The sequence below is a fragment of the Pagrus pagrus genome (assembly GCF_965226575.1).
Source record: "Pagrus pagrus genome assembly, chromosome: 11".
Lineage (NCBI taxonomy): Eukaryota > Metazoa > Chordata > Actinopteri > Spariformes > Sparidae > Pagrus > Pagrus pagrus.
Genome location: NC_140195.1, coordinates 22834194 through 22854597, shown reverse-complemented (window position 1 = coordinate 22854597; position 20404 = coordinate 22834194). Strand labels below are relative to the sequence as shown.

At 42.5% G+C, this 20404-nt stretch overlaps 1 protein-coding gene across 10 annotated transcripts in view; it reads right to left on the bottom strand.

Annotated features, from left to right (window-relative positions):
* Positions 1-6333, bottom strand: part of bsna (bassoon presynaptic cytomatrix protein a) — a 141644-nt gene extending 135311 nt beyond the window's left edge. For all 10 annotated transcript variants that reach the window (XM_084367335.1, XM_084367339.1, XM_084367340.1 and 7 more), the window contains exon 1: positions 5964-6333. In XM_084367335.1, the coding sequence (XP_084223461.1) occupies positions 5964-6151 (188 nt within the window). In that variant the 5' untranslated portion in view covers positions 6152-6333. The remainder of the gene's footprint in view (positions 1-5963) is intronic.
* Between the last annotated feature and the right edge of the window lie 14071 nt (positions 6334-20404).

The following is a 20404-nucleotide window of genomic DNA, read 5'->3' as shown; positions in this document are numbered from 1 at the left end:
ATTTTTGACCTCCCTGTCGATTTCAGACACAAAGGGCTAGAAGGAGGACTGTAATCAGCCCACTCAGCACGTCAGGAACTGAATTGCATCAGCATTTGTTCCTCTGCTGATGTGAGGGAAAAAATCACGTCACTCTGAACAAAAGCCTCAGCAAAAAGCCTCGATAACAAAGTCAGTTGTCCTGTACATTCACACTGAATACAGTAGTGACAGGCTGCTGCTTGTGTGCAAGAGGTGAAAAAAACAAAGTCACACTTCAACACAAACACACACACACACACAGACACACACACACACACATACTACATACATGCCTGTCAGGAAAGTGAGAATTGGTTTGAGTTGGTGTTTGTGTGTAGTATGTCAGACATATTCACACTCTCTCACTCCGTCTATCTATCTATCCATCCATCCATCCATCCATCCATCCTTCCATCCATCTATCTATCTATCTATCTATCTATCTATCTATCTATCTATCTATGCTTCATAAGCGTATATAGGGAATAAATTATGACTGCCGGAGGGCGCAAGTCATCGAGCAGCACTTCACAGTTACTGATCATACACACAAAACAAGTAGTCATGCATAACACACACACACGCACACACGCACACACACTACATTCATATATGCACATTTTCACAAACACACACACAAATGTACACACAGCCTGGCCTATATGTGACAAATACGCCTACAAACATGAGTGAGCGTAGAGTCAGATGTAAAGTGAACATGATGCCACAGCAAATGAAGGGTCTGCTCCGTGTGAGAGCTCACACGTGTCCTTAACGACTCTGTGAGGACACTCCCACACAGAGTTTAAAACCCTGCTAACTCCCCGCCAGTTAGTCAGAACTGAAGAAGCCTCTTGGATGAGAGGTTAAACGTCTTCAAGAAACTGAAACGAGTCCAGTTGCCTACGATACAGCACTTACCATGACCGGGATGACTGAGAACCTTCATCAACACTCCATGTGTGCTGTACATCTAAAGTCCTCTCTCCCTCTCGTTCTCTCTCCCTTTTCTTCAGCCATCTGGATTTCAATACTTGTATGTTAAACCACCCATAACCTCTTCACCACAATTTAAGCTCACCAGATCTAGGATCTGCGTGAAATTGTTTTCACTCATAGATACCAGACATCCAAATTCCCCCCTCATTTCATAAAGGTCCTTTCATCAAGCTGACATATATGTATGTAACATGCATATCTATATATTTCTGGTTGTTCCTGGATGATCCCTGACTGGAGGTTACATTTTTACACACCTTTTTGATTTATCACTACCCTGATTTATCACTCCCTTCCCCCTTCCTGCATCCCTTTAGGTTTGATCCCATTGTATAGCCGGCTACGCTTAATCTATTTCTTCCTACCTACCTACCTCCTTCCCCTTACTCTCACTATCCCTCTCTCTCCTTATCTGTACTCCCATACCCTATATAGCACTAAGGTTGCATCTCATCGTAAAGGCAGAGCCATTTATAGGCTGCTGGTTATTGGTAGAAAAAGGGGGTGAGGAGGCAAAGAGAAAGATAGAGGGGGAGGGATACTCACAGAAGGAGCAAGTGTACAGTATATTTACAGAGCCTGGGCTCTCATGAAGAGCGACAGCATCGGTTGTTTAAGCACTGACATGTCCCCAAATGACATGTGATTACGTTCAAGAGACAAACCCTCTAGTGGCCATAGTAATTATGACGGAAGCAAAGGAGGAAGTCAGGGGATGTTATTATGGACCAATCACCAGAATAAATGTTGGCAGTGTAGGTCTCTGCAAACCATGGATATGTTTCTTTAGGTTCAATTTTCTGTGTTGTGTTGTGACAACGCTGTGCTTATTGTCTGTTCTGGTTTAGGCACAAAAACCACATGGTTAGGGTTTGGAAAAGATCATGTTTTGGCTTAAAAAAAAACTGTTTCGGTCGCCACAAACACGGCTGGAAAGTGATATGACACATTTTGTAAAATGGCGACTATGAAACGCACAGTTGTGAATGCCTCAATGGTTTGCAGAATGTGAAGGAATAACCGTTTTGTTCTGGGTATTAATTCAACTGGTGGCCACTTCTTAGATATTGCACCTTTTACACAATAAACTGCTGTTTGTTTCTTGTTTCGAGTCAACAGTTTATAATGTCAACATGAAGATGCAGGTCTCAAACCTCAGGCACATAGTGTTAGATTATAAATTGTATTTATTCTTCAACAATGATGTGCAATGGCACAAACAACCAATGTCATACTGATGATCAGAGACCTGTGTCATGTGTCATTCTAGAGGGCAATGTGTGTCACATTGTGTCATATGTTCCCTTACTACCTTGAACATTGACACTGTTGTGTATCTTGAGTTTATTCAAATAGTGTCTTGCTGCCTTAAAAAGACTAAAGAGTACAACATTTGTCTCCATCTGTGGCTGAAAATAGTTCCTAACAATTCACTGTTTCTCCTGTTTGATTAACTTCTTCCTCTAACAACTGCAGTGCCCAGCTGTTGTGGAAAGTCACTGAGCCTTGTTGAAGTGCATTTTTAAAGATTTATATGGGCTCGGGGGCTGAGAGCCGCCTCACGCAGACTGAAGGACAATCAGAAAAGCATGGGAGATGGACCAACACATCGTTTGGTATTGTTCACAGTAAGGACATTTGAATAACGGCACTCATCCCTTAAAGAAAAACAAGCGTACTGTAGCTGGGCCGCGCTGCTTTAGATTAATATCATAAATAGCACAAAACAATAACTGAGCGGCATGTTAATTCAGAGGGAAGATCGGAAGACAAGAGCGATAGAGGCATGAGACAGAGGGAGGACCATGTAAGCGTGGCAGTGTGCAGAGATTGAGTAAAAAGGAGAGCGAGAGACAAAAGTAATAGAATGAGAGGGATAAGAGGAGCGAGAGACTGCAGGAAAGGGAGTGAGCGGGAACGACAGCCTCTCTCCTGTATACAGAACGCAAGTGTGCAAAGGATATAGAGGGAGACAGAGAGGAAAACGAGGGAGAGAGGGAGAAGGAAAAGACAGCGGCAGAGGAGACGGGGAGCGTGGAGAGAGAGTGATAGGAGCAGGCAGTGAGGCAGAGCAGTGCAGGAGAGGGAGAGGGAGTGTGTGAGAGTGTGTGAGAGCGGGAGAGAGAGGGGGGCGGGGGGCGAGCAAACACGCTCTGCACGTGATTCAATCTGTTCACATGGCCTTGTATTACGCCGTTATAAATACTTAATGTGAGGCAGTGCGTGCTGCAAAAAAAAAAGGGGGGAAAACAACCCTCGCCTTTTTCTATTCAGAATGAATTTGAAATGTGGGCGGCGATTTAGAGCTCTGAAATCAGGAGTGCAGAAAACACCACGTTTTCTTGTTTTTTTTGGGGGGGGGTTTAAATAAAAGCAGCATCACCGTGACTCCCCTTTGAACAGAGTGATGCAGAGATAATTCATCAGAGCATGTTCGGCTCATCGGAAGCGAGCTGAAGCTGTCATCTGCTCTCTGAGTCCCCGTGTTACATAATGATGGATAGGCCTGTGCTGCTCCGCTCTTCTCTCCTGCAGAGGCATGAATCAAACCCGGGATGTGTCCTAAATATAACCCGCACACACTGGTGTGTGTAGGCCAGCTGTAGCCCTACTCATTACCACTCGGCATTATTTCCACAACCTGATTTGGTCTCTGTGGATGCAGGAGGCTTTTATGGATGAGGTGGTACAGTAAGTTAGGTTCCCTGGATTGTAAGAGAAGAGTGTTACACCTGCATCAGCGGAGCCACGCTAAAGGAGAGATAGGAGCTGCAGGTGTTGTGCCATCTATTGTACAGTGCAGCTGATATGTCAGGTTATGTTGGGACACGGAGCATGTCACGATGCTAGGTTGTGTTATTGGATGGTGTGGTGGAGTGTGTGTGTATGTTAAAAAAGAAAAGTGTGAAAAGGGCAGCCTGATGGCCACTGTGTACTGAACTGTGCACCTCTGCTGCCTCAAAATTAATTATTTATGTGTTGATGATCACTGGCCTTATCGTGTGGGTAAATTACAAATGACAATAATCAAGGTTTTAATTGTTCTGGTTTCAAAGTTATTTAGATTTGAACATTTTATTAATGTGAACATTGGAAAAAAAGGTGTGAATTTCCTAAATGTCCTTACGTGGTGAACATCATTTTGAGGGGCCCCCTTCAAAATTTTGCCCTGGGCCCCTACAGACTCGAAAAAATGCCACCGCATGTGTGTAAGGTACAGCAAGATTTAGTGGCATATGACGGTACTGAAATGGTGCTGTGGATGTTTCAGCATGACATGGGTGTTTTATAGCCTTTTAACTACATCCAGTAAATGTATATTGATAATATCAGTATTGGAAAATGAGATTAGACAGGTCATTAGCCGCACTGAGGTGGTTTATCAAAAGAGTAGCAAGATATGGAAGTAACAAATGTCAATCCTCAAATGATCAATGCAGAGTAGAAAATATCTGCATCGTTGACTACGATAACATTTATCATAACACGAAATGGTTTTGTATTATGTGAATGGAACAGGAGACGGCTTTAAATTGACTGAGGTTGATTTTACCACGGTATAATCCAATAAGGTATGGTATGGTGTAATACGTTACGGTATGATATAGTATGGTATTGCACAGTATGGTATGGTATAAGACATTATGGTGTGGTATGGCATTGTATGGTATAATATGTTGATGAAGGTTCTCAGTCATCCAGGTCATGGTAATTGTAAGTGCCATATCGTCGGCAACTGGACTTTTCGTTTCAGTTATAATAACATATATGGTATGATACGTTATGGTACATTATGGTATTATACAATATGGTGTAATACATTATTGTATGGTATGGTATTGCACGGTATGGTCAAGTATGGTATAATATATCATGGTTTGTTATGGTATAGTATTGTAAAGTATTGTATAATATTTTATGGTATAGTATGATATAACACATTATGGCATGGTATGGTATAACACGGTATGGTATGGTATGGCATGGTATGGTATAACACGGTATGGTATGGTATGGTATGGTATGGTATGGTATGGTATGGTATGGTATAACACGGTATGGTATGGCATGGTGGTCAAGCAGCCTCTGTGTGTCAGACTTCTCTACGTCATTAACGGGAAACGTTGGCGCTGCAGATAGTAGCAGTACTACACACACAGCATCATCAAACACACGCCTACACAGCCAGGCAGGCAAGCCCCTTCACGTACAAACACACACACGCGCGCACACATGCAGCACAGACACACACGCTCAGCATCCCACCCTACCCCCAAACACACACACACACACACACACACACCTCCTCGCCCATGCGGAAACGACCGAGAGTATTTGGCGCTTCAGCTGCATCACACCTCCAACGCTAAACACAAAAACGTCTCATGATCACGTTTCATAAACGACATCAGATCTTTTAAATGATCATCGAGATCAAATCGAGGTGTGTGTTTTTCCCAAAAAAAAAAAAAAAAACATGTCCCGCGCGACACACTACGCCAAAGCCGAGCTGAGGGGAGGAGGAAATACTATCCCAGCACATGACAGACAGCAGCCCTGACACAGCGCGCAGGGGCTCGGAGGTTGTAAGGCACCTTTACATACAATGTCACACCGGACCACGGCCAGTCACAGAGAGGCGTTCAGGGTCCGCTCAGCCACTGCTGCGGCTCGCAGCGCTCCAGCACCGCGGACAGCTCCGTGGTTCGTCAGGCTGACGCGGGATCACTCCTAACACCCCATCAGACGCTCCTGTGTCCTTCTTAGAGAGGGAAACACTTAGTGGCACCCTGTTAATCCCACCCCTGTAAAATCTGAACCAGACGACATCTGCTCTTGTGTCAGCCATCAACCACACACACACGCGCACGGGGGAGGGATGTAGTAGTACTTCACCAAACCCAATCTACCCGAAACACCTCCACCACCAGCGCTGCTCCTACCTCGTCATTCCCATCCCGGGGCCTCCGACTCCCATCCCTCCCCCGGCAGCGGCTCCGTTGACCGGCTTCATGTGCTGTCCTGCCCCCGGTCCTGCTGCGGGTCCTCCGGGCATCATCGACCCCATCATCCCGGCGGCTCCCGGCTCACCGGGCTGCCCGCCGCCCTCCATGCTCGCTTCGTTCCCCATCTCGGCTCAGGAGACGGGAGGAAGGTGGAGAAAGGTGTTCGGACGAGTCGTCGGCGTCGCTGTTATATCGCTGTGTTTTCTTTTCTCAACAATCAAAAGAGAATGAATGGAGAAAAAAAGGGGAAGAGAAAAGCTGGGAGAGCGAAGTCAGCCTTGCTCCTCCATCACCGCCATCATCATCATCATCATCATCCTCGTCAGCTTCAGCACCAGTAGGCTGCCTCCTGACGTGGTGACGGGAGCGCGCCGCGCAGCCCCGGCCACGGTAAAGGGGGGGGGGGGATAAAAGCGCGAGAGGCGAGAGAAAGCGAGATTAGATTAGATTAGATCGGAGTTAAATGAGCCCCGTGGGGCAGATTGGGTCGCAGGAGATGCACGATTTGTATAAAACGAGCAATCTGGAGATGAATGAAAAGAAGGGAACACTCTGACCTCCCAGTAGGCCGCCGTCATAAGAAAAACACAAAATTCAATTATGTGTCAGGTTGTTTTCCTCCTGAACATTAAATCCTCTTTGTATTTACTGTAATGTCCTCCAAGAATTCCCCACATTCAGGTTTATGTTCTCATATAAAACGAGTAAATTCATTTTGGGCTCATCATCTCTTAATGTAGCGATAAAGCTCAACTACATTACAGATCAGCCAAGAGACAAACAGATGTGGAGAAAAACATAATACATGATGTGAAACTGAGCACGTTGAGCATCACTGTCCATCAGTGCACATCTCTCCCTGTCTGTATGTTTGTCTGGATTTGACCAGAAACTTCTCCCATCGTCACGTTATTGAATTTGCAGCCAGTTGGTCCAGAGGTGCGCAACCACAGGAGCGAGCACGCGCCGGTGCTGAGGAGAGAGTGAAGCGGAGGAGGAGAGCGTGGGGTGGTGAGCGTGCGCGTTCACGGGACACTTTTCTCAGTGAAAGCAGGGCACGAGGAGTGTCGTGGACGCGCAGGAGGCGTCAGGATCGACTGCACCGGCGCGTCACGTGTCCAAAACACTCCATGGTGTTACAGTACGCACCTGCTGGGTCCCTCCTGGTGGCTCGCATTAGTGCACAGTTGTCTGTTGAACTTGACATGTTGGAGGTAGACTACATCTGGACAGGAGACTACAGGTTGTATGTGTATTGTAGAAAATGTGTTTTTTTGTTACTATAAATGTCATTTTAAGGAGATAATTGGAATTGAAAAGGTATTTCAGCATTTTTGAATATTAATAAAGAGAAGTTTAAGTACATTTGACTCAGGCAGATCGAAGTGTTGGTGAGCAGTAACATTGTAGTAAAATATCCAATAGGATCATTATCAGCTCTCCTGAGAGAGTTATGTTGACCCGGTTCGTCTGTTATGAAGCAGGATATGAAAAAAAGCCAAACATTTTCTAAATGAAATTTGGTAAAGAGGCAAGCCAAGGTGAAGAAAACATTTTAACATAATATCAGTGGCAAGTTTCCTCATTTATTGAGGAAATGGTGTATGGATGTTTCCTGATCCTCTGCTACCTCAAATAAAGTGGGCAACCGCCCCGTGGCCACAGACCCTCAGGGGCCCACATTCATTGTGCGTCTCTTGGCTTGTTGTCGTTTAATTAACTGAAAGTCTAGTTTGGGAGTAAGGAAAACTGAAGCTCTCGACAAAACTGATCAAGTCCCTGTGTTTTATCTTCATGTGTCCAGAGCTATAAAGAGGACTGTAAGTTTTAATTTGTGACTGTTGATCTGTATTTTCTGTCTCTACATTTTGTCTTGGTGCCCGGTATGTAATCCTGATGGAGAATACTAAATTCCTTTCATTTTTATTTAAATGTATTTATGTATTTCTCATAAACACAATACATTTAGTCTACAAAAAGAAAAAAGAAAACAACATGTGTTATATGTGCATAATTGTAAAATGTAAAATCTTCTTCTTGATGAATTCTGAATATTACTAGAGGTCAATGAAAGTAGATATTTAAAGGCCTAAAGATACGATAGTCTAGGGGAGAAAAAAGTCAGATAATTGCCCGGTACCCCGCTCCGCTCGGAGTTCTGCCTGTGAACTTGTACGTGTGGGACGGTTGCATGTTACACTGTGTCACACTGAAAACTACAAAGTGGACTCACCAAAGTTAAGACTGTTGTGTTCCCATGCCCATTCTGAACTGTCACTGTACTCATAATAGTTGTACCACGGCCAGTTTAAAAGGAGATCACTAAAATGATCAAGTTTATAGTTAACACTTACATTAACCAGGTTGCACCGGCTATACAGAGACACAATGCTTTTGGCTGAGCAGCATCTAGTGCATTAGTAATGTCATGCTTTGGCAAACAACTTTAAGATGCTCCTTAAGATGCTCTTATATAAAGTTAACTGTCATTTGAATAGAAGTTATCACAGGTGACGTTACCTTGATTTTTTTATACTTCACCCATAATGATCGATTAATCAGTCGACCTGTAAATATCACTGACGTAACTCGTGTATCCACACAGGTGACTGCATCCCTGTACATGATCCACGAATCCAGAATGAATCGTGTTTAACCACAATCAGACAGCGAACAGGGGCACACAGCTCATTTTTGCCCTGAGGCTCCCTGATGGGTTGATCTGAGCCTGTCTGCTGCGGTGTTCGTCACTGTAGAGCTGCACTTGAAGCTACTCAAGTTGGTAATAAGAGCAACTGGGGTAGAGAGGAAGCCGAAGAGCTGAATAAAAAAGGTGGAACAACAGTCAACACCACTTTTTTTAATGCAGAATCAATGTTACTTTCCTTCATTTGTGTTGGGGGGCAGCTGAAACGTTTTCTGTGAAGCTGTCCAAATTCAAACATGACGTGTGACCAGCCTGCTGGTCATGGAAGACTTTACCTTGGTTATATTTAACTTGCCTGGAAGCTGTTCAGCGTCACCATCAGTTAGAGCAGCAGTGAGGAGAAAACAACATCAACAGCTCAAAGAGTTTGAGAGAGACAAAGTGAAAAGTCCATCCCAGACAACAATAACGACGAAGTCGGTCAGATAACCGCCTCCGAGCAGCGTGTCCCCTCCTCAGGCCGCTGGGAAAAGGTCCACTCTCTGTTCCGGTGCCAAGTGTCCCCCTCTGAGGCCAGGCTTTAAAGAGACGATTAAACCCTGCCTGCTAACTTCAGCGCCGCATGTCTACTGTGCAGTATCTTTCTCAGCATAGACGAAAGAGACAGAGTGGCGCTGGTGCTGCATCTGCGAAAAGATAGAGAGAAACAATTCTCCTCTAAGCTTCTTTCAGCTTTCACATTTCACAAATAATGCTATTAGTTTTCATTTTAGACTGTTTTGTTTTCTCTCTTGGTAACAGATTGTGTTAGTCCAGGGCTAAAAACTGGCGTGACCTTGTTCATGTTTTAAACATGTGTTTTAACACATGATTGTGTTTTGAACAGCTTTTAACAAGGTTGCACCAGGAACGACAAAAAGTACACACAACAAGAGAAACTGAATGAAGTGAAAGTCAACTGGAGCTTAAAGAAAACTCACTCATAAAAGTATAAATACTACTGTAGGTTGTTTAAATTGACTCCTTTCTGGATCACAGCAAACACGACCGCACTTGAAGGCATCACCGAAGCAGGAGCAACATAGAGACGGTCTCATTAAGCACAAAATACTGCATCACAGAGCAGAAGCAGCACTCGCAACAGGCAAAACACCTGTCTGCAACATATACCACACACTTCAGACCTGAAGAGAGCAGAGAGTGGATGAAAACCATCGCCATCCTAAAGACCTTGAAGAGAGTGAGGGAAGCTCCACGACAAGAAATCACAGAGTTAAAGAGGCACTTAAATGTAACAATGCTGAATTCATTCAAAGCAATGCAAATGGAAAGAGAGCAACCCCCAGGGACAAACCCAGCTAAGTGCCAAACTCCATCAGATTTTGGCTCTGCACCAGCATGGGCATAAAATAACTGTGCACTCCCCCTGCTCTGCATAACTGAGACCTATTGAGACAAGAAGCACTTCACTAAATATACACCAATTGTGTTCATGTGAGTTAGGTGACAATGCAGTATTTTCACTACAAGTGTGTGACTGTCCGTGGTCTGCCATCTTCCCTCTGTGTGTAAGATTTGTAAAATGTTTCAGATCTGCACCGCAAAAGCACATAAATCACAAAAGCAGTCATGCAGATGTTTTTGCAGAGGGCCGGCGTGAGTCACAGGTCCACAGCCATTTTTCATTCTCAGTCTGCTGCTGTTTGACAGAGAGATCTGTGGTTCATGGCAGGTGCCTCGGACATTTGAACAAGGATATTCTTTCATGTCCTTTGGGAGGAGGGTACCGTGGAGAGAATGTTAGCAGAAAGGTCAGCTCACCAGGTTCAGAGCTTTTAAACCCCAAAACATTTCTTTTGCCTACCTGGGGGCAGCAGACACAAGCTGTAAACACAAAAAAGACATATTGTCACCTTTTAGAGTCGACATGGGGAACTTGATATAAACAGAGGCTCATTTGCACATCCAGAAGATACATGTCACCTTTCGCACTGAGTTGGCGTTGCGTGTTTGGCCACCTTTTTGTTGACTTTTGTCACGCTCAATATTGATCTCCACCTACCCCCGAGGAGAAATATTTTTGCTCTTACCTACTAAATTCTCCACTTTGTTCACCAGGTCACAACTAACTTAGTCTGTCTTGCATTTGGCGATGAGCAGGTAGTTCAACCAGGATTGAAAAGCAATGTCAAAGTTATGGTGAAGACAACTCGAACATTTCTGACTCTGTATTAACAGATGTTGCTGTTGAGTTTTTCAACATTTTCTAATGCTTTGAATAGAAATCCTTATAGCTGATATCATACAACCTGCAGATTAAGCGACGCCTGCGAGGTAAGTGGATATTTTTTGTGTGTGCATTTAATCAGGGACGGCCACTTAAAGAAGAAAAAAGATCTAAGACCATACAAGCGCACAGGAGTAATGAAAGGTCTTTGAATGTATCACCTTTTTTAATGAGTGGCCTCGCTCTGACTGGTCAAAGACTCTAATCACCTGTGAAATGATTTTAGTCCAAACAATCAATCAAACAATGGTGCAAACACTCCCCTGTTGAGTCTTGGCTGGCTGCAGTAAGCAAAAGGAACTTATAAATCGGCCTCTGGAGGCTATAAAATAATCACCAACATCTGTCATTTCTCCAGTACCAGACTGTAGTGGCAAGAGTCCAAGCGGTCTCTTATATGCTATCATGAAGTGTCTAATGAATTGTGGAATCCAACATCCAGTCTCTCATCCAGCGTACAGTTTCCTGCTCCGGCTCAGAGTCCAGGCTGCTCGGGAAAACCTGCAACACCAGAATCGATCGCTTTGACAGACTGACTCATTGACGCTACTGTGGGGGCGAATACTTAAGGAGATTAAAATGAGCAACGTGCCAGCACTCCACTTCACTCAAAGCAACAGGCCAAGGCAGGGAAGCCCTATTGGTCAGCTGTGAATGGTTGATTGAATGACTGATAGGCGGGGTAGACTTCAATCAGCAGTTTTGCTGCCCAAGTCCATAGGTAGCAACAGAGGAGACTGTTCTTGTCATTCATCTCCATCCAGAGTGTCTGCCCTTCCTTTGACTTCACCTCTTCTCGCCAAACAAGTCAGGGAAGAGGCACTAATGGCATTTTTAATCTCCCATTGACTAGTTAAAGGGCTATACCACTGTTTTGAACCTGTTCATGAATATCATATAAAGCAATTTATCGTTTTTCAAATGTTGTGTTTTGCTTGAAAAGTACAAGTCTGAAGAGAATAGGTTAAATTAATTCAGTGAGTATCATCCACTCCATCTTATTCCTCCATTAATCGGTTTCTCTCTATCTATAATGGAGTCCGATGAGGAAGTATTTTCTGTTTTTCCCCCCAAGTAGGAAATTAAGCCGAACTAAGGCTGTGACAGAAATAGTCGTTTTCAGTTTTTCTGACTGTGAAGTTAATTAAAAGGAAGCTGTCAGTGTGAGAGGTTATTGGTTGTTTTTGTTTTTCTTGCTACTTCATGCTAGGTTTGGAGAGTTGCGATGGCTGAGTTAAAAGTGTCCCAGAAAGCCGTGATAGTGTGTCCTAGCACGCACAATAGGTCCTTTTCACAGCAGACGGTTTGCCTTTTTCAAGGCAGGAAAAGAACAGGTGGTATTTTCAACATTAATGATGGCTGCATTCACTGACATGGCTTACTAGGACACTTAATAGAATGGAGTCATTGTTAACATCATTGGTCACGCCTATGCTTTTACTGCTTTGACACATCAGCCATCATTCATTTTGTCTTTACATGTGCAGGGCGGTTGGCCCCTAACCCCTAACCTGTAGTAAAAGCAGCTGTACACAGCTACACATTGCTACCTGTTCCTTTAATCATGAAGGAGACACTATTTATTTTTTACTAGTAAATTCACAACAATATCGTGTATAATTGAGTATTTAGAGTAAATCATTTAGAGAATATAACAAATCCAAGTCAGAACTGAAAGAAAGATGTGACTGAGAGAAAAAGTTGCATTTAGAAATCCATCTGCTACTTCAGCATCACAGACAGCACCATGGATTTATCAATACACTGCACAGTTAGGTTGCTGATGTTTCACAGCGACAGTCCAGCCCATAGATTCCAACCCGCACAAACCTTAGTGAGATAACAGATCAATGAGTCGGGCTGACTGGACTAACATACTCAACTGAACAACTCCTCTGCCACTGCATGCTCTCTGCTGCTTGGGGATGGCAGGTTAAAAAATGTAATGAATTTTGGTCATTTTGCGAACAAGGAGGATGTATCCCACCTCATCCATCAAATCACTTACTGCTAAGAACATATCATTTATTGTAGCATTTCTGATGGCCAAAGTTACGGCTGGTAGTACCCACTTTTATTAGTATGTCATCATGGGTCTAATGTTGAATGGTACAACAAGTTCCCAGGTATTGTTACAGACATTTGGTATTTTTAAGTATAATTTTATCTTACTATTAAATGTGTAATGTTCCCTTGCTCAAATTAATGGCCAAAGTTAGCAGATGATGCCACCAACAATTACATGACCTTAACGTTAGCCTCACAACAGCAAAAGTTAACCTGCAAACAAGAGGTGGTGAGCTAAAAGCAGTCATGGATTCAGTGTTTTTCCATCACAGTCAGAACATATTTCATCACTTTGTTTTCTGAAATGAACTGTATACACTAAAGTGTAATGTACATCACCAGATCAATATTATGTACAACTTATGTCTCAGTTTAGTGGATGGATACAAGCAAAGATTTTTCTTTCATCCTTGAAGTCTGTGCAACAAACATTGTGATCCTGTTGAAGAACAAACTGACACGTTCATTTCCCCGTGGTGATTGTCACCAACAGGACAAGTGGATTCAGTGGTTGTTCACCTGTCACACAACACATGCTGGGTTTCAAAATGAAGAGTCTTCAAGTCTGGGTTTTGGATTGTTTGTACCTTGGAGCAAGTCTCAGAAGAGGCTCCTGGTTGTTTTTCTTTTCTCCCTCACCCACCTCTGGAAAAAGGGATCAGAGCTTTTATTCCAAATTGCAATCATTTAAAGGGGGAGAAATATGAGTACTGTTAAATGTGATTTCTCTTCTATGTGGCTGCTTCATAAATACAGAGAGCATAATGCAATTACTTACTGCAATAACAAATAATAATACACCACAGGGGGCAGGAGGAGAGGCTGCTCTCACTTCTTTTTTCCCTCTTTGTTTTAATTCTCTTTCTTCTCAGTCGCTTTTCGCCCCGTGGAAGTCACGACAGAATGAATCAAGCAGCTCTTTCAAGTCATCTCAATGTAATCTTGAACATGAAAGACATCATTTATTTAACTTAAAGCTAAAGTATTTCTATTTCTGCTTCCCACAGAATATGTAGCCCCGTACCAAAAACACTGTGTTTAAAAATAACTAATCTTCGCCTAATTTTTCTCAGCTCACAAAAGAGTTGCACCACCTTTTTCATCCTCTCAATGCAGAGTTAATTACTCTAATGTGTGTGACAGGAAAGATTCGGTGCTCGTCAGCATTCTGTTCGGGCAGCGTCCCAGGACCCACCACAGACTGCAATGCGCTGCTATGTTTTAGAAATCTTGAATGTTGAAACACAAGTTTTTCCTATATTTATCTTCCAAAGTTGACGGAAGTGAACACATTTGTTCCCAATCGGCTCTTTCTACCTTGGACAGCTCCACTGGAAAACTGTCCAGCCATCTGAGGAGATTGAAAGTTTAATATAAACACAGTATCTGTGCCAGAACGATCATCTCTGAAGAGGTCTGCTCGGCAAAAAATCACCCACAGTTCCAACAGCTCCCTAAAAGCAGCAATAAAGTAGACTGTGGTAGGTGTGATTAAAGAAAAGGAAAGAAAATGATATCCACTAAGCAGCGTTAATATTTTTGTAATGTCATGCGCTTCGTATCAGATCTACAGGCTGCAGTCGTGCACAAAGGTAGACCAGAGTCTGCCAGGCTGCCTCATTTAAAGCTGGGTCAGACGGTAATACAGACCTATCCCGTTATAAGCCAACCTGACTGAGGGAGATACTTAGTAGAACAGATGGCTGGCTGGTGAAGCTTGCCAATGAAGGGAAACAAAAAGTGAAAAGAGAGAGGAGCGGCCGAGCAAAAGAAAACAACAGGACTTTGTACAGAATGCACAGAGGAGCTCGAGGGAATAGAGCTGAATTACACAGGGAGAACGCAGGTAGTGGTGTGAGACTGTTATATGGTGGGTGACACTCATTTGTTGATGCTAGCAGACTCAGTTTCTAAACTAATGTTAGCTAGTGTGTTACTCTGTCGGCACTGCAGGGGAACTGAAGAGAGCATCCCCTTCTGTAAACAACTATGAATGCCGACTGTGCAAGCAGATTATTACGACCCATATTTACGTTTCTTGTCAGGCAGCGACCTCAAGTGACCATAGTTGTTATCACGGCAGCAAAGGAGGAAATCGGGCGGAGTCATATTGTGACAAAGTCTGCATAGGGAGGAGGTCAGGGATGGATGGTTTGGTGAAACGAACTCAAAACTTTCACACAGGAGGCCGGTGTTTGTGTAATGTATAACGTTAGTAACATAATTAATGTAACCCAACCAACGCCATTTTGCTAAACCTAACAAAGTAGTTTTGCTGTCTAGACCCATCCAAACTGCGACTAAAGGCTTATGTTATAGGCAATCGACCTGTTCAGTGGTTTAGGTATAGGGATCTATTGGAAGGCACTCAGGAGTGTGTAAACGTCACATCCATTAGATTTTGTTACCTAAGTTATGTTGCAATCCATTCACACACTGACATACAAAGAGATTAATGAATGCAAATTCCTTCACATAGTAACCCTAACCTGTAACAGCTGTGGGGTCAGAGCACAGAGGACAAGATGCTTTACAGACAGTGAAGACATTTGGCAATAATGGAGGCAGTATTCTACAAGTTTTATATGCATATTGTGTTGCAGGTCGGGCTAAGGCAGAGGTACTCTTTTAGGGAAAAATGATTCACTGCAGTTTTATCAGTTTATTGCTTGTATTGGATCTGACATAAGGCCTCTCAACAAGACTCTGTTTTTACATAAAGGAGCATATGGCAGGGCTGATAAGTGAGCAACCCAGCCGACACGTGACTTCCTCTCTGCTGCACTACACACACACACACACACACACACACGAATGGGTGAGGAGAATAAAAACAGCGAGCATAGACCTTGAAACAGTGGATGATGAGATAATAAACTCAGGCTCATAGTGGCGTTAATAAACTTTTCTCACAGCTACGTTTTGACTTGTAGCAGTGAAAGCACAGGTGGAACTCATTTTGTTAACGGTGACTCTGAGTAAGCAGCGCTCGTTATTTGTATTAATCACACCTGGGCTGTTCCTGCGATCACATGCCAGTATGTCCAGTAGCTGAAGTTCACAGAGTGCCATTTATGTTTATCTTTTTACACCTCCAGACCTCCATTGTCATTTCTGTCTAGCGTCACAAAGCTGTGCATTGTGGGTCATTCCTTCAAGGAAAGTTTGCACAGATTTAAGGAAAGTGTTTATAAAATGTTCAAAAAGTCAAACGGAGAGCCCTTGACGGCGCAGCGGGAAAGCTGTGAGTCCTCGCCCTCTCAGCGGGAGGAGCAGCTCCTCTGCTCCTCATGAATTGCATTGTGGGACAGTTGGTGTGAATCAGCAGAAGGCTGAATAATCAGGCAGATTCTGTGCGCGCAATGACAACCACTAACATGTCAGTCTATGTTGTGTCCCAGTGTGAACACACAGCATTCTTAAAACCCGCTTCGGGAAGGAATAGATCAGTGGAGTATTTCATGGTGAGTGGCTCTATCTAGTGTACAGATGAGGTCAGCGCAGGATGAGATTTAAGCTGCCTCTGTGCCTGATCGACTCTCTGGGATTGTGTTTGATTGCAGTCACCATCTTGAGAATTCTGAAGACATTAACAGGCTGTAACTTCCACATCATGTGAATGCAGCGTGACGGCCACGTGCTTTTAGATGTTCAGAGGATTGGGCCCAGCTGGAGGGGAGGCCTTGAATAGTTGATAGAGTAATAAAACTGAAAATCTAATCAGAACAGAAAGATCTGCACTGATTGATTTTCATGCCTAAACAAACCATCTTCATTTTCACAACTGAATGAACAAACTGACCTCAAAGGACAACACAAGGTCATGCTGTTTTACTTTGTAGCTAGAAAGGTGGCAAGGTCCGGCATATACAGACATCAGTGTTTTGTGGACCTCGAGTTTGAATTTCTTTTGCAAAACTACTTGGTGCCTCTTTAAAGTAACACACATGTTTACTTCAACATACAGGTTGTCAACACATAACATTGTTATGATGTAAAGAGTTTTGTTTGTAGTTAGCACCTACATTATGTCTGACAAATTGTTACACACCTGGGATTTGCATTTACCACAGTTGTGTTCCACTCAGAAACTGTGGGGGGTACCAAATCACCCAAATTCCAATCTCTACATAATGTTGCTTTAAAGTGTGTTTCCAGGTCCTGGGGAGTACTACTGCCAGGGTCAGAAAGTATTAGAAAGCCTTTTGTGTCTCCAGAGAAAGCTGTTATATGATCAGTTGTCTCCAGTGATGTCACTCAGTGGCAATGTTGCATTGTGGGTAATATAGGCACCAGGATTTGTAAAGCAGTCAGTGGTCCAGCATAGCACTCCTATCACACTTACGGACAATTTAGGAACAAATAATCAAAATCGGTGCAGCAGAACCAGAGATATCACCTTTTTTATTCTTCTGTTTTCAGACCATAGTGCCTACATTACCCATAATGCAACCACTGAGTGACCATGATCATTGATTTATTAGAGCAATTTATCAGATTAAATGCAGCTTCCTCTGGAGCCACAAAAGGCTTTATAGTACTTTTTTTACATATGCAGTAGTACTCCCCAAGACCTGTAAACACACTTTAATGAGTAAAATTAGTGGAGTTACCCTTTAAGAATATGTAAAGTCCCCGCTGACACTGTACCACAGTCTTCAGAAGTTTCTGTGCTGTCATTATAACATCCAAAATGCATTTCCTGTGTGAAATACAGTGTTAATGCTGAAACAGCCATTGCTAGAAATTTGTATATCATATAACCTGCAAGTGTCTATTTTGAGATATTTACCTTTACAGTTGATGAATTATACTAAATTAAACTAAATTACTTACGAAGCAAATCTAATTAAATTGAGTGTTAAATTAAATTACTCTAAGTTATTCACTGAATTAATCCGAGCAGCATTAAAATAATTTCAATAAATGAATATAAATGTCGGCAATCTGTGTTGATAATTGCCTTTGAATTGCAGATTCGGTTTACTGTGAAGTTAATCACAATCAGTCTACAACAAATAAAGCTGTATTTTGGCTGCATTACAAAAAAAAGTCAAAGCACTGCTGTCCTGTTGGGCTACTTGTTCACTTAGACAGGAAACATCAGCTGAAACTGACATGAAACAGGAAGAAAGCATGTGAGAGAGAGACAGAATGAAAGAAAAGGGAGGCTGGCCGAGACTCAGAGCTTGTTCCAATTTCCTGAACAGCCAGCAACGTCCATCTTCTCCTGTCGCTCCACAGATATCTGACCTCAATCACACTGACATACACAGATGCACAAACGCCTTTCTTTAATCTGTGCTGACGTTTATCCTATTTTCCACTCCTCTGTTTCTGGCTGCCTTGCTGTACAAACACCTCTGGTTTCAGAGATATAGAAAACATCAACAAATGAAAAGGAGGGAGTTCAGAAAGAGAAAAGGAAAAAAAAACTTAAAAGAAAAGAGAAGAGGAGCTCACACATTATTTGGACGATCCCAAAATAGCAAGTTGTAGAGGACAGAGCAACTTGCAGAGTCATGGACATGGAGAAAATGGAGATGCATCAATAGTGGAGAGGGGATGGATGGAGGAGATGGAGACAGCCATAAATAAATGAGGACAGCGAAAGGGAAAGAAAAGTCTTCATTGCTTTGGGTTGTTTATGGAAATTTCCACTGTTGTGCAGTGCTACCTACAGACTACAGCTGTCCTTTCACTTCCAATACTGCTGATCAATATGGACCAACATCACCAAGACAGAATCCTCCCTCTGTCCCTGTCCCTGGTTCTGTAATAATGATTATCACCATGTTTCTCCTCAGTTATCCCACTAACAGAAACTCAGTGCATCAGCTTCAGTTTAACTGCTACATATATTGAGAGAAAAACAATCAAAGTCAAAGGCAAACCTGTATAAATCAAGAGATGCATCCATTATAAGGTCTTGAATATAATCTGTTGCTTACTTAATCTTTCTTGCATACCATATATTGCGTTCGCCCCCTCAAGTTGGTACTCGGAAAGTCAGAGAAAATTTTGATACATGAGTTGCCAAGTTGATGTCATATGATGGTAAAAATGGCGGACAAAAGTAAACATTGGTTGATGATAACATATTTGTGAAATATATTTCATGGCTTACATGATGTGTTTCCTTTCCTCTTCCTTGTCACTCAAGTGCTGGAAACAGCTGTCAATGTGTTGTTTAAAAGCTTTAAACCATAAAAAGCAAAAGAGCATATTTTTGGCGTTCATGTTTCTACCACATTCCGACTTGATGCGGATGAACAAACCGAAGTCGGAAGAGCGATTTCAGGGCTCAGGAAGTAGGACCATCCGAGGAGCACATGAATGCAGCATTACTGTGTGGAATTGTGTTGGTCGACCTTGAAACTGCTATAAATGTATCTGTCTTACTACAAAAACAAGGTTCTATTATAGGTCCAGTTCTTTTGACTGTTTATATTAATAATATTTTGTCATTTTTATCAAACTGCAATGCACATTTATACCCTGATGATATAATCTTGTATTGTACTGCTGACTCTGCTGACCTAGCTGCAGAAAATCTGCACTAATGTTGCACTAACTGATCTTAAAGTTTATAAAAGTTTATAATGTTCTCCAGAGCGAGAGATGAAGTTTATTTTCATCGTACGAGGAACCAACATTGAGTCACAGAATATAAACACCTTGATATCTGGATTGATGACAAATTTACATAATATTGTCTCCAAATTGCAACAGATTGTGTGGGTTATTTATATAGAAACTGAGCTGAAAATCCTGTTGTTTGTTGGAAAAATTGTGGAAGCTGTCTTTCTCTCTGTAATAGATTATCGTGATAGGCATGCTTCTGCCTCCACCCTTAAGCCCTTGGATGCTGTTTATAATTCTGCACTTACGTTATTACTGGTGATGCCTATAGCACTCATCATTGTACGTTGCTTGAGAAAGTGGGGTAGACTTTGTCTGTGAGACGTGACAGGCTTTTCTTATTAGGAAGTGGCCACAGTATATATCTGCTGTGCTTCACTGGTCCTCTGGTCCAGGATCAAACTCAGTCTAATGGCTGGCTGTCACTGCGAGTCCCTCGAGTCTATACTGAACTTCCCAAATGTGCTTATAGTTTCTTTTCCCCCGAACTCATTAAAAATGAATGCTTTGACACCATTTGGTGAATTCTTCTTGTAACCTCTATGAACTCTTTTTATATTGATATTTGTATTTAAAGACTTATTTATTTAATTGATTGTTTTTATTTTTGTATCTCAATATTTTGTATCTTTTCTGTCATTTAAAGTGTTACTCAGCATCATTGTGAAAAGCTTGTGCAAAAAGCTTTTTTACCCGGGATTAAAAGGAGATGTATTTTTTTATTGTTGGGGTTAA